At 36.1% G+C, this 15,591-nt stretch overlaps 1 protein-coding gene across 1 annotated transcript in view; it reads left to right on the plus strand.

Moving 5' to 3' along the window:
- LOC111158093 (ATP binding cassette subfamily A member 6) overlaps window positions 1-15,591 on the plus strand; it is a 56,497-nt gene that overhangs the window by 13,200 nt on the left and 27,706 nt on the right. The window contains exons 8-17 of the mRNA XM_022519928.1: window positions 701-848; window positions 2,766-2,928; window positions 5,042-5,100; window positions 8,418-8,528; window positions 8,914-9,089; window positions 9,295-9,414; window positions 9,655-9,793; window positions 10,577-10,667; window positions 11,805-11,944; window positions 15,189-15,305. Coding sequence (XP_022375636.1) covers window positions 701-848; window positions 2,766-2,928; window positions 5,042-5,100; window positions 8,418-8,528; window positions 8,914-9,089; window positions 9,295-9,414; window positions 9,655-9,793; window positions 10,577-10,667; window positions 11,805-11,944; window positions 15,189-15,305 — 1,264 coding nt within the window. The remainder of the gene's footprint in view (window positions 1-700; window positions 849-2,765; window positions 2,929-5,041; window positions 5,101-8,417; window positions 8,529-8,913; window positions 9,090-9,294; window positions 9,415-9,654; window positions 9,794-10,576; window positions 10,668-11,804; window positions 11,945-15,188; window positions 15,306-15,591) is intronic.

Here is a 15,591-nt window from a genome sequence, read left to right on the forward strand (position 1 = left end):
TAATAAGATTTCCCCCAGGGGGTTATGATGAGGATTAAATGAGGTATTTTAAAAAGCCTTAGAATAATACCTAGAGTGCAACGCCTATGGTTACATGACAGAATTATAAACATACCTTTATTTGCAGTAATAACTAGAAAAAGAAGTTTTCTTATCATTATCCTACTAAGATGCTTCAAATAATTCTTCATATTCTTTCTAAAATGACTATTTTTTGCTGCATAGATATTTTGCAATATTGCAATGACTTTATGATTATCATTTAATTTAATTTAAATTCCTATTCTTAGTGGCACCTGAATTGCTCAGTCCCTTAAGTGTCTGTCTTCAGCTCAGGTCATGATTCCCAGGGTCCTGGGATCAAGCCCTGTGTTGGGCTCCCTCCTCAGTGGGGAGTCTACTTCTCTCTCTGCCTTCCCTTCCTCCTGCTTGTGCTCCCTCTCTGTAATAAATAAATAAAATCTTTAAAAAATATTCCTATTCTTAGAATATTGCATTTTTTAAGTTGGTATTAAGTTGGTACTTCATTCTAATAATCCTTGGATTGCTGTCATATAGAAATAGTTACACCAATAACTTCATTATAAGGGCTTCTCAAAAAAGCTACTTAAAAAATGATAATTCTTGCTGCTATGCCAAATTATTATAATATTTATTTATCTTAAATATTTATTAATTACTATTTTTGTCCAAATTTTAGATTATCTACTTGGATAATACTATGAATGGTATAATTTTTCCTGACCCTTCAGGAGACTCATATGTAATGATCGCAACTTTTTCCATTTTGGCTTTTGATGCACTTTTCTACTTGGCATTGGCATTATACTTTGACAAAATCTTACCCTGTAAGTAAAGGTGTCTTTTCTCTGACTCCTGCACATACTGATCACACCGTATATTTTTACTGAAGGTCATATAAATGTATATTAAGAAATAAAGAATAACAAATTTTTCCCATCACAAGCTGAATGAGTTCTTAATTTCTCCTTCAGAGTTTTAATGGTTTGAATTTAAATGTAAAAACAATTATTCTTCTGGTTTTAATAATATACATTACAAATACACAGTAATTAAATAATGTTAATTTTTTTTCAAGAATCCCAGAACATGTTTTTAAAGAAAGATATTTAAGACTTTTTTTTTAGAACAGGCTGAAATAAATTAGTTCTTAACATGGCTTTGGCTAATGTAGAGCCATTGTACAGTGAAAGTGTTTCTTATTAAATAGTTCTTGGGGCACTTGGGGGGCTCAGTTGTGTGTCTGACTCTTGGTTTCAGCTCAGGTCTTGATCTCAGAGTTGTGGGATCCAGCCTGGTGTCAGGCTTCCTGCTCAGCGGGAAGTCTGCTTAAGATTCTCTCCCTCTGTTCTTGCCCCCTCCCTGTGCTCTATCTCTCTATAAATTAATAAATCTTTAAAAAAAATAGTCCAACAAGAATGTGGGGCCGATTGTAACTAAATAGCTAGAAAGGGCCTCAGATGTGAAATAATCAGGTTCTCACTGATTCCCCTTGGGAGGACCATTTCAGAAGGGGAGATGTCCATCCTTTAAGGAAATAACAACATAAAAATTAGAATATTTTCAGCATTATTCTGAAACTTTTTAATATATTGTCCATATTTACAAAACTACGTTACTCAGTTAAATTTTCTCTATCTCACAAACAAAAATTTCCCAAGTCCAGAATTCCTTCACATGTGCTAGAATCAGAATGCCATTTTTCCTTGCAAATCTTATTTATTTATCTTATTTTTTATGTTCTTTCTGCTTTGTAGTTAAAGCTGTCTTATGTTTTTATGCAATTATTTTATATATCCCTATCTTTCTGTGACTTCTGGTAAAGTCCTTAGTGACAAACCCCACTTCATTGTTTCAAATTTGGAAAATGCAAATATATTTATCCTGAACAGATACAGTTTCTCCCTGTACTTTGCACTCACATACCATGGGAATTTCAGTATGATATTCAACCCTATTGTTGTGATCAAGTGATTTTTTTTTTTTTTAATTTTTAAAATTTAATTTAATTTTTTTCATTGTTCCAAGATTCATTGTTTATGCACCACACCCAGTGCTCCATGCAATACGTGCCCTCCTTAATACCCACCACCAGGCCCACCCAAGCCCCCAACTCTTCTCCCCTCCAAAACCGTCAGTTTGCTTCTCAGAATCCACAGTCTCTAATGCTTTGTGATTTCTTTTTTTCTTTTCTTTTCTTTTTCTTGCTTTTTCTTTGAGAGAAAACGCCATGAGTGAGGGGAGGGGAGGGGCAACGGTCAAGATAAAATCTTAAGCAGGCTTCATGCTCAGGGCAGAGGCTGATGAGGCACTGGATGTCACCACCCTGAGATCATGAGTTGAGCCCAAATCAAGAACCAACCAGGTACCCCTGTGGTCAAGTGATTTAAGTTCACAAACATGTTTTAGTTGTTTTTATGTGCTGTGTAAGGACTCTTCCCCCAAATATTTGGTTTCACTCATTCTAAATACCTTTTTATTACATTTTTTCAGAACGTTGGCTTATACATACTTTCTTGAAAGTTCTATTATACTGTTTAACTTTTGTGGTAACATGTTATTTCCTTTGAATTTTCATTGTTTGCTTCACGACAAGTTTTCTTTTCAGTAATAGGAAGTAAGGAAGAAAAGAATTTCTCTATGATGCTTAAAAGTCAGATACTCTGTACGGTTCTGAATAAGTCTTCTTTACTTATTGTTCTAATGTTACTGATCCAATGTTTTATTGCCTTTTGACTGATTAGATGGGGATGAGCGCCATTATTCTCCATTATTTTTCCTGAACTCATCTTGTTTCCGAAACCAGAGGACTAATAATGTCATTGAGAAAGAAATAGAGTCTGAGCCTCCTTCTGAGGACTGTTTTGAACCAGTAGCTCCAGAATCCCAAGGAAAAGAAGCCATCAGGTAATCACACTTACAGCCACATATGGGTGTAAGGCAAATGAATTATTGACCAACAGCAACTGGCTGAGCCTGGGTAAAATATTAAAGAACAAACTTGCCTTTGTGAATGTTACTTTGAACTCTTCCATGTGACCACCAATGTCTCCTGATTGCTCCTAAAAGAAAAATTATTTTTGCTTCGCTCCATATAATATTATGACATCACCCTCCGTTTTGTCTTCCTCTTTATTTCTGTGTTGATTCTCCTTTCCACAGGTGCTCTCCCCTTTATAACCAATGAGAACTTCCTCTTTCCCTAGCCAGCTGTTAGTTATACACATCTGGCAGTATAGCAGCACTCATGAAGAATTCTACCCAGAATCATTATTTTGCCTATGTAAAAATATCTATTTTTTATTCACAACTGGCTCCCTCTCACCTATTAGTCCCCTTCCAATTTTTCCTTCTGTGGGGACATTTGCTTGCACAACTATCCATTCCTGTAACTTTAGCTCATTCATGCAATATTCCCAGAACAAAGGCAGGATGTCTGCCCCAAACAAATGGCTATCGGCTATCTTCATCTCTGAAATCCAAAAACAACTGGTGGTTCTAATGGAAGTTTCTTTATTAAAATAAAGCCTAAAACCCCCATTTAATGGGTGTCTCCCTGTTCAAAGACAGGCAGAGATAAAGCACCCTGTCAGATTCAACACCTTTTAAGTCTTTCTCTTTCGTATTTCCTGACTCTTTGGTTACCCATCCCCCACCACTGCCAGCATCCTGGTTGAATAAATTTCTTTACCTTCATTTTGATTCATGCTCAGAGAAAAGGGTGGCTCAATTCTGTTTCCCCCTGAATTTGAAGATGCACTGATCTTATGTAGTTATGACATTTCTCATCTGTCAAACCTGGTTCCTGCCTTGTCCTGCATTAGTTTCCTTTGGGATTCTAATATGCATTCAAGTTTGGTAATCACTCATTTAGAGAACACACACATGTGATGTTCAGATGAAACCTTTAGTTGTGGGAGCCTAATGCTCAGGGAAAAGGATAGGGTCAACTTTAGGTTGGTGTTAAAACCACAAGAATCAGTAAGATAACTCATCAAGAGGATCTAGAGGTGAGAAGACCAGAATGTACATGGAGAACCCTGTGGAAGACCAAGATGATGTATTTGGCAAATGAAGAGGACCTTCCAAGGAAACAGAGAAGGATGTGTTGGGATGAGCACTGGGTGTTTTATGCAACTAATGAATCATTGAACACTATGACAAAAACTTATGCTGTACTATATGCTGGCTAATTGAAAATAACAAGAAGAAGAAGAAGAAGAAGAAGAAGAAGAAGAAGAAGAAGAAGAAGAAGAAGAAGAAGAAGGACATTTAGAAAGATAGAAGGTAGGAGGGAAACTGGTAAGTTCAATGTGAACTTGAATGTAGGTAACTTGAATGTAGACACTTTTAACAAGGACAGTGTCACCAATAGCAACTCATTATTCCATAAGTAAGGATAGAAAAAACAGTCTTTGTTGCAATGTTGCCTCACTACAGTAATGGACTCAGAAGCCAGAGTGACTGAGGAAAAAGTGAGAAGTGAGAAGGTAGATGTGGCAAATTTATTTTGTCTTATTTTGTAAAATGTTTTACAATAAGGGGAGGAGCGAAATCTGATTATATCCAAAGCAGAGTTATAGGCCAAAGAGAAGCTATCAGAGAGGGAACTGTAGAAAATGCAGGTGACAGAGGGTCTGATTAATGAGCAAGTTTGGAGGGAATGGGAGAGGGTGGGAGGGGATAGTTAAAGAGTGCAGATAAATGAACTGATCTTGCACAGAGTAAAACACATCAAATATTCTAAGGCTAGAGGAAGAAAGTAAGAATAATTCCAAAATGTTCTCCTTTTCTAAGCAAAATACTAATCATTTAATTGAACTTTTCAAAAAGACTCTTTTATTTTCTCTCTAAGGGGAAACGATTAATCAAAAATAATCTTTGTCTTTCTGAGTAGTCTGGATATGCCATCCCTTATTTCACATAAAGACGTTGATGTATCTGTCACTTTAACTGGGGTTGTTCCTGATCCCTACTTATTTCTGTGTTAGCTGAGTAAACACCACTTCTGTCGTTTCAGAATCAGAAATGTTAAAAAAGAATATACCAGCAAGTCTGGGAAAATGGAAGCATTGAAAGGTAAAGACAAACATTTCATTGTTTCATTGACTTCTTTATTACAAAAAATGGAGGAAGTTCCATGTGAAAACAGAAAAAGAAAATAATCCAAACTATCTAACTTTGCCCCTTGGAGATTAATGATTAAGATCTGGCTATATATCCTTCTAGATTTTCATGCATCTATCAATTTCCAAGAATGGGGTGACACAATGAAAAGTGTGAGTTCACTTTGTTTTTAAAGATGAGTTTGCTAAAAACCATATTGTGTTTTATTTGCACTATGAGGAAAGAATGTTTAGCCTTAAATTTGATAATTTTTTATACCACCCAGGGAATCTACATAGTTTCTATGTACTGGTGAGATTAACTAAAAGAGATGAGTAACACCATAGACCGTGAATTATATTTCTTAAGTCACTATCCCCAGGGAAAACAAAGTTATAATTTTGAATCAGCCAATGCATCTGATAGTAAATTCTAACAAATACAGTTTTCTATAGTAAACATTTAAGTAAGCCTCCAAGTTAGTGGCTACATTTTGTAGAGGACAGCTTGCTTTTATTAATAATAGTTTTTAGGGAGAATGTAATTGAATTTTACAAGATATGGAAGCCTTAAAAGTTACAAAAGAAGAGCCATGGAACTCCCCTAAGGTTGAGAGTTGTCTATCCGATGCGTGTACCGTACATTTACTTTCTGGAAGAGAGTGCCCCTTAACTCAGACCTTATATAGTCCTCTGAGATCATTTCTCACTTTGAGAGTTTCCTGTACCCTTGTCAGCAAATTGCTTCTCACCTCAGGTTTGTCCCCTCCAATGCCATCTAGATCTGTGGTTTCTTTCTTTAATTTTAGCCAAGGATATATTGAAGTCTTTTTTAAATTTGTCATTTCAATTTCCAGAGCACGTGATGCACTACTTCTGTACTCATCAATAACCATGAACTACTTTTTACATCTAGACATCTTCCAAAAAGCTTTTAAAGTGAAAACCAATGGGGGTGCCTGGGTGGCTCCGTGGATTAAGCCTCTGCCTTTGGCTCAGGTCATGATCCTGGGGTCCTGGGATCGAGCCCTGCATCGGGCTCCCTGCTGGGCGGGGATCCTGCTTCCCCTTCCCCCTCTGTCTGCCTCTCTGCCTACTTGTGATCTCTGTCTGTCAAATAAATAAATAAAATCTCAAAAAAAAAAAAAAGAAAGAAAAAAGAAAACCAATAAATATTAGTGCATGGAAAACCATATGAAATCACCAGTTACATTTGCTCTTTGGGAAGTAAGGGGGGAGCTGTACTCTCTCCACCTTTTCCCCACGCAGCTAGCTCCTGTAGCAGCTTTAGAACACCTTTGGGAACACACTTTGAAGTCCTTACCTACAGCCTATCTTTCAGTGGCTGACGGGATTCTGTTGTATGGCTGTCTTGACTTACTTACAGTTTGGCTTGTTTCCAGTTATTCATTATCATAAAAAAATTCTATAATGAGCCTTCTTGTTCCATCTTTGTAAATATAATTTCTGAATATAAATATCTAAGAGCAGATTACTCAAAAGGACTATATATTTAACCTCCTTATTCATATTTCAAATCATTTCCATTCAAGCTTACAAAAATTTATATACTTGTGGGAATAGCAATAATTAAAAATAACAACAATAATAATACCAACAAACACTTTAAGTTTATTGAGTACTTAGTGTGTTCTGGCAACTAAGATAAGTGATTTTTTTCATTTAATCCTATGAGATACATAGTATCTCTCCCATTTTGCAGATGAAGAAACTGAGGGTTATATTTATTTTTTTCTGATTAATATAGATCAGTTCCAAGATAGATATCATCAGTTTTCTCTCACCCTGGAAAACACCATTTTTTTTCCCATTTAAAAACAGTAAATATAAAATTTACTGATGTGTTTATTTAGTTATCCCAATATTATTTGTTAATTAATTCATCTTTTTGATGAATTTAAAAGACTGTTTCATTTATCTTTATTTTTTATGTTTACTTTGCTCCGTCTTGGGCTTCTTTTGCCTTCCATCAGTCAGTGTATTCTGGAGTAGTAACATTATTTTAATTATGATATTTATTCCACTGGTTACTGTATTACTAACATGTTATTTTAATTATAATAGTTCTCCAAAATTTTTTTAAAGATTTTATTTATTTGAGAGAGAGAGATACAGTGAGAGAGAGAGTGAGCAAATGAGAAGGGGGTCAGAGGGAAAGGGAGAAGCAGACTCCCCGCTAAGCAGGGAGCCTAACTCAGGGCTTGATTCCAGGTCTGTAGGATCATGACCTCAGCCAAAGGCAGATGTCCAACCAACTGAGCCACCCAGGCTCCTCCTTCTCCAACATATTTTAATACCATGTAGTCAAGAGTAGTATCTTGCTATTTTTTAACTTTTTGTAATTATTTGAGCTTATTTTTTTAATTTTTTAAAGAATCTTTTAGTCAAATGGTAAGTGAAAGTTTTAATGGATTGGATTACAATAGGAAAAATTTTCTCTTTAAATGTAATTATTATTACCAGCACTTTAATAGCTGAGTAAAGTGAACTTTGCAGTATTTAGTTTATCCAAGATCATCCAGTTAGAAAATGGATGAACTGGAATTCATCCCAGTTGTTAATTAATTTCAATAATGTTTGAAAGTAGGTCACATAATTTAATTGAAGGAACCTGATCTCTCAGATATAACATATTATAAAATTCTTAAGAATTTCATCTAACAACTTTTCATAACAGAGTTTGGTTTTCACTTGATGGTAAACAAAACAAAAAATAATAAAGGATTCTTAGATAAATAATTTTTTCTACTGCCCTGTAAAGGCCAAATGTTTGTAATAAAAGAATAGAACATTTATAACAGGTGAAAATATACATTTTTGGTGAATATATTTTAAAAGGTAATTAATGCCATGAAAAATGTTCATCATTTAACATTTGAAAATGTAAGCTAGGAAAGAAAGAGTATGATAAAAATCCATATATATATATTTACATGTATATATATATATTACATATATATATGTATACATATATATATATAATACATATATATATTACATGTTCATATATGCACACCTGTATACACTGGAAGTAAGTGTATTAAATGTTAATACTTGAAATTACAGTTAAGTTTATCTTCTTAAGTCATTGTATTTATTTCAGAAATATTCTACAATAACTATTACATTTTTAGCAGCCAGCAAAATATTGGATATTATATGTTTTAAGCTTGAGAATATATAGCTAAATAAATTTTTTGTTCTGCTTTTGGAACCAGCTCTTTCTAATGCCCTCTTATTTATAATGTTAACATTTTATTTTAAAAACAGACTTGCTCTTTGACATATATGAAGGTCAAATCACAGCAATTCTGGGTCATAGCGGAGCTGGCAAATCTTCATTGCTAAACATCCTTAATGGGATGTCTGTTCCAACAGAAGGTGAGCAAAAAGAAATTTCTCAAAGGCAAGATGTCTAGAGGTCATGTGTTGCCTTTCTTATTTTAAGGTGAAAGTGCTTAAGAGAAAATATGTTTCTTTATCTAATATCGTTTACCAGACTATAGGATTTTGACTGTACTTTATATTTCACAAATTTTTATGAAAATCATTAGCCTTATCCCATTGCTATGTGATATTCCAGAGAAAATATATGCCACCCTGAACGTAGATATGTTAAGATTTATTCATAGTTGTTAATAAATGGTGAAGTCATTATTTTAGATATTTGTGAATATATGCCAATATTTTCCTGAATAAGATCTTTAAGCATTAATAAAATGTATTATCTTGCCCATGTTAAATTATTTTCAACTTCCATTTTTAGGATCAGTTACCATCTATAATAAAAATCTCTCTGAAATGCAAGACTTGGAGGAAATCAGAAAGATAACTGGTGTTTGTCCTCAATTCAATGTTCAATTTGACATACTCACTGTGAAGGAAAACCTCAGGCTGTTTGCTAAAATAAAAGGGATTCAGCCACAGGAGGTGGAACAAGAGGTAAATGCTCATGCTTAGATTAACAAGCTAAATTTGCCAAGTTAAATCATGACCTAATCAGAATTTGCCTTAGTGATTTACCTGTCTGGTTATGAATACAACTTTGGCAGTGAGGTCCTATAATAACTACCTGGTGTAACAGATAGTGAAAATTGTATCGTATGAATCGCCTTGGATTTTAAGCTTTGTGTATTTTCTTGCATAGGTACAAAGAATTTTATTAGAATTGAACATACAAAACATTCAGGATAACCTTGCTAAATATTTAAGTGAAGGACAGAAAAGAAAGCTGACTTTTGGGATTGCCATTTTAGGAGATCCTCAAGTAAGTGAGATTCTGCATGCTTTGGAATACAGAGTGATTAGTAAAACGTCAAGCTCTTCTTTTAACCCGAAACGTGGTAGAGATTTCATTTCAATGCATCAAGAGAGAATCCACTGTAAAACTACGGATATAAGTATATCGGACTTAAATGGCTGGATAGTTACCATTTGTTATCCATGCTGCCCTGTGGGAAGAGTCAATGTGGGAGAGCTATATTTTATACATTATCATCCTCTGTAGATTTTGCTATTAGATGAACCAACTGCTGGGTTGGATCCCTTTTCAAGGCATCGAGTGTGGAGTTTCCTCAAGGAACACAAAGCAGGCCGTGTAATCCTCTTGAGTACCAATCTCATGGACGAAGCTGACATCCTGGCTGGTAATTATTGGTTTTATCTCAGTTTTGTAATAAAGAAATTGGGAAATGTGTATTTCTAAAATAAGCACTGCGCTCCCATGACTTTCGTGTGTCTTCCATTTCAAAGCATTCTGGGGAATGGCAAGTCTAATCCCCCTCTAGAATTCCTCACTGGCTGTACATTTGCTAGATTATAGCTGCTAATAAAAAATTATAGGGTTTTATTTTTTAGCTTTCAATTAATTTAAGCATTGAAATCAGTATACGGTTGAAAAATAACCACTTATTCTTTAGAATATGGAGTGGAAGATGTGGCAATGTAATTTCTGTGTTTTGTTTTGTTTTGTTTTTTTTTCAAGAAATTTTGGAAGGCACAGAAATAGACTGGAACTCATAAGCTTATTTTAAATGCATCAATTTTAATGTGTGTTTCAAAAATTTTAATGTATGTTAGATACATTTATTTTCTTTTTTTCCTTTTTTTTTTTTTTAAGATTTTAGTTATTTATTTGACAGAGAGAGATCACAAGTAGGCAGAGAGGCAGGCAGAGAGAGAGGAAGGGAAGAAGGCTCCCCACTGAGCAGAGAGCCCGATGTGGGGCTCGATCCCAGGACCCTGAGATCATGACCTGAGCTGAAGGCAGAGGCTTTAACCCAATGAGCCATCCAGGCACCCCTAGATACATTTATTTTCTATAGAGCACTTCTTTTTTGGAAATCTGAGCATTGGCTCCTCACCTATGTTTTCTAGAGAGTGAAGAAATGACTACCATCAACTTTTCTTTCTTGCTTCCTTTTAATTAGATAGAAAAGTGATCATGTGCAATGGGAGACTGAAGTGTGCAGGGTCTTCTGTCTTTTTGAAGAGAAGATGGGGTCTTGGATATCACTTAAGGTAAAGACTTTGAGGATGTATGTGTGTGTGTGTGTGTGTGTGCGTGCGTGCACACGTGTGTGTGTGTGTGTGTGTGTGTGTGTACATATATATGCTTTCTTTTTTAAAAGATTTTATTTGTTTATTTGAGAGAGAGAGAGAGAAAGTGCATGAGTGGAGGGTGGTGAGGGGCAGGGGAAAAGGGAGAAGCATGCTCTCGCTGATCAGGGAGCTGGATGTAGGGCTCAATCCCAGGACCCCAGGATCACAACCTGAGTAGAAGGCAGATGCTTAGCCGACTGAGCCACCCAGGCACCCAATGTTTTCAATACTGGAATTTCAAAAAGGCAGACAATTATGAGGGACAGTTGACTTTATGCTTCATCTTTGCCAAACTCTTGGCGAGGGTTTCCCAGATGTTTTTCCTGCCTCCTTGTATCTTTGTTAATGCTAATGAAGAGCAGAATGTCCAAGTTCTAAGCCTAGGCTCACAGATCCCAGCAAAGCTACTTCATGGACCACTTTTGCAGGTACCTGCTCTGTGCATCCTCAGTCTCTCTCTTCTTCCCACTGTCCGTCTCCCTCAGCTGATCCGTACAGTCCTGTAACATATTTTCATTCTTGCATTGGGCACAAAATCAAATAATTTCAGAGGCTAGTATCAAAAGTAGGAGAGAGTTAAGAGCACTGTAGCTAATAAGAAAGTGTGTGCAGGTGAAAAGTATTTTAAAAAACCCAAACCAAAAACCCTATGGCCAAACAAAATGTGCATATAGGCCAAACTTCCCTATTAGTCACTAATTCCTGATATCCACACAATCTGGTGTAATTACTTTCCCTAAGCAATTTCTTCTGCCTAATGTTCTTGCCTTGCTCTATTTATCTCCCTATTTGAAAGACAGTCTCCCTTCCAGCATGCATGTGTTTGTATATTTGTAGTTGTTCTGAATTTATGCAACTCCTCTGTATAGATCATAAGATTTTTCAAACTGATGATATTATTATTATTACTTCTGTAGTTGTTGTTATTTGCTCATTTTGTTTGTTCCCTAAAGGCAGGTAAAGTAGTACTCAAAGGTTAGGTATTCAGTAAAAGCCCTGCTTTTGTAAGAGCAGTAGAGAAAATATAAATCAATGATCTTTTCTTTTAAATATTAGCTTGTACAGAAATGAAGTATGTGATCCAGAAAAAATAACATCCTTCATTAAACATTACATCCCTGATGCTAAATTAAAAACAGAAAACAAAGAAAAGCTTGTGTATACTTTGCCCATGGAAAGGACAAATAAATTTCCAGGTAACTGAAATACGATTACAATGGCATGAAATTTGGGAGCAAGTTATTACAGCTTTCATTACTTAATGGATTTGGATTTTGTCTTAGGTTGTGTTCTCTAAAAAGCAGAACTTGAAATGAGGACTTATAGCACACCTTTTTTTGGTAACTGATACCTAGAAACCCCAGGAGGGAATGGGGACATGAGAGTGAGAAGCAAAGGAGGCTACGGGAGTGTGCATTATTGAGCGGATGGTTGCAATATGAAATTGAGATGTAATACCATTGGAGTAAATAAGTGAATAAGTGAGCAAGGGGCTCAGAGTTATGTCACAAAAGCGGTGAGAAAGCTGGGGTATTTATTTGACACTCTCCACCCTTCATTGGTTAAGAGATGCTTTCAGGAGCATTAATCTTCTAACCCACATGGCTTGTGCTCAGCACGAGCTTGGCATACTTCACAGCCTAGAACAAAATGCCTTCAGGCAGGGCTTAATAAGCAGATTTACTGTGATTGAGTATGGAAGGGATGGGTGTGGAGCACAAGGTGTCTGCTATAGGTTCCCTTTTATATTTTAATTTAATTGTGTATATATTTATTTTGCAGAAAAAAACCCATAGTTTATTTATTCTACAAAAGTATTCACCATAGGTTCCCAGTCTGCTGAGTAGCTGTCCCAACCTAGGATTTGTTTGATAAGTAACTATAACAGCTAACTCTTTGTACAATGTTTACTATGAGTCGGGCACTGTTCCTAATAGTTTCCTATACATCAATTCATTTAGTCTTACCACCACTTTATGAGGTAGGTGCTATAGTCTTCCCTGTCTCACAAATGAGGAAATATATGTCTTTTTTGTTATAAAAATGTTCTTTTTAATCTAAACATTGGGTTTATTAAAGGTTTAACTCTCTGCAGCCCTAATTTAAAAGAGGCTCATTTGGATGATTCAATCTTATTAAGCAACTACTCAGGGATTCAGATTTAGTCTGACCCCCAAATAAGGCAGCTCTCTGTGCCCTTCAGGAGCTGCAAGACAGTGTTCTCAAATCCATAGGCTATACTGTGTTATTCTCTCCAATGAGCTACAACTAGGCTTTTTTTTTCATTTGGGGAAGGAAAATAATGAGCTATACGTTGATACCACTATAAGAACATGTCCCACCAGAATTCCTGGTGTTAATGTTTTGGTCTATGGCAGTCTCTTTATGCTGACCCTAGACCTCTGCAAGTCCAGTGGCATTCTTACATCCTATTGGAAATATGGAGGGTAATAATCAATGTTTATTGCAAACCTAGTATGTAAAACTCAATGCTTGAGACACTAGTGATATTGAGTTAAATAAGACATCTGAGTCCCTGCCCTCACCAAGGTTACATTCTGTTGGGTGGGGAGAAGTGGACACACACAATAAGCCAAGGTATATTACGATTGTATAATGCATACATTATATGTGTTTTATAATAAATACCTTATACAGAATGTATAATCCTTGTTTAGCAAAGTCATATGGTTTAGAGAGAAAACCAATGTCAGGCTATGGGTTTATATAGAGTGCCAGGAGTACAAAAGAAGAAAACGATCAAAAACATTCAAAGCAGAGGGAGGGGAAGAGATGTCTGGAGTGTAGCGAGTGCAGGAGAAGACTGGCAAGTGGGGATGGGTAAGGTTGTAGGAATAGATAGAGGTTCGAGCATACAGCTTTAGAGGCCGCTGTGTGGTGTTCAATTTTATCTTAAATGCACTGAGAAACCACTGAAAGTCATTAAATGGGGGATTGATGTGATGTGACTCACATTTTCATTTTCTGGCTATAAAAAAGCACTCTGGAGGTAGAAGAAGAAGAGTAGATGCTGGGAGACCAGCCATAGGACCATTTCAGACTTACAGGTGAAAGAAGAGATCATTGTGCAACCATGGTGCCCACTGAAAGATGGATGAAAAATCCAGAGGGACTTCTAGAATTTTGGCTCAAGTCACCAGGTGGAAGATGGTGTTATTTGTTATAAAATGATGAGAGAGACAGTTGGGTAGGATGGAGAAAGAGGAATTAGTGTTCTGTTTTAGAAACATTTGCTTTAAGATGCTTTTAGACTTCAAAGTGGAGATGTTAAGTAGTTAAGGATACAGTTGGTTATAGGATATTGGAAATCAGAGAATACTCAAAGTGAGGGTTGGATTTGGGAATCTTAACATACAGATGGATTTCATGCAAAGTGATTGGATTTGAATGTATGGAAAGAGAAGGTGAGTCAGGACTGAGCCCTCAGGAGAAAGTAGAGGACGAGTCAGAGAATGGTGGAAATCAAGAGCGCCCCCCTCCATGAACTTGAAAGAAAAACAAAAGAATATGTATGTTTTTATTAACTCAAGAGAGACAATGTTTGTAGAAGGACAAAGTAGTCAACAGTTTTGAATGTCCCTGAATGAGAGAGGGAGAATAAGAGAGAGAGAGAGCTAAAAGAATTTTTAAAAAGCTCTTGTCCATTGAATTTAGATTGTGGAATCGTTGATGATCTTGAGAAGAACAGTTTCTGTGGAGGGATAGAGATAGCATTTAGATTTGTGGGGGTTCAGTTGAATAGGATGCGACCAATTGAAGGGGATGAAGTAGACAAATCCTTGGGCCATGGGTGCGTGTGTGTAGCGGTGGGCCCAGTGGGAAAGGGAGATTGGGTTTTTGCTTTTTTTGTTACTTGTGTTTGTTTACTGGATTAACTTCTAGAGCATTTTTCCTGCTGTTTGGGATGGCCTGGTACATGTAGGAGAAATTGATGACACAGGCCAGAGAAGGGCCGGAGAGATTAATTTAGGAGGTTCTTGAGGCACCTGAATGGAACAGGATTCAGAACACAAGTCAAAGAGGTAGACTTTGGTGGGAGCAGCTCTTAAGTTGTCCACCCATACAGAACCAAAACTCAGAATACGGGTAGAAATTAACATTGATTTGTGTGGAGGTGAGAAGATGATGTTCTTTCTGATTGCTCATCTTTCCTCAAAGAAGTAAGTGTTCTGGAAGTTCATGAGTTGGGAATATAAAATAGAGTATAGATGGTTTGAGGGTAGAGAGGAAAGTTCTGACATACTCAATTCAGAGAAGAAGAACATTCTAATAAAATTTTGCTTTTGCTTACTGTGATACTCCAAAGACATGTATTTCCTGAACGATATTCTGGATTACCTTTTAAATAAGTGTTAATTTACTGGGTTTTGTTATCAGTGTGATATTTAAAAATGTATCTGTTCTGGTCTGTTGCCTTAGACCTTTTCAGTGAGCTTGATAAGTGTTCTGGCCAGGGTGTGACGAGTTATGACATTTCCATGTCAACTCTGAATGACGTCTTCATGAAACTGGAAGGAAAATCAACTATTGGACAAGGTAAATGCATTGTATGACTGACAGACAATCAATTTTCAAATAATCATGTATTAATTTGGTATTTTATAATTCTTTATACATGATTTACACTAAGGAGTGTGAATAATTCCAAATATGACTAATGTTGGGAAAGGTTGTATTGTTTCCTAACATCATTACTAGGACTGAACACAGATCCCTTTTTGGGATATAACAAATTTGTCCTCGCAGACTCTTTGTTTCCTAGTTCAGCAGTTTTCTCCTATCCCCAGATGCTCACTGCTTCTTGGATATTTTGAGGATGTGA

Source organism: Enhydra lutris, unplaced genomic scaffold (assembly GCF_002288905.1).
Source record: "Enhydra lutris kenyoni isolate GAN:26980312 unplaced genomic scaffold, ASM228890v2 scaffoldscaffold57, whole genome shotgun sequence".
In the NCBI taxonomy this organism is placed as follows: Eukaryota; Metazoa; Chordata; class Mammalia; order Carnivora; family Mustelidae; genus Enhydra; species Enhydra lutris.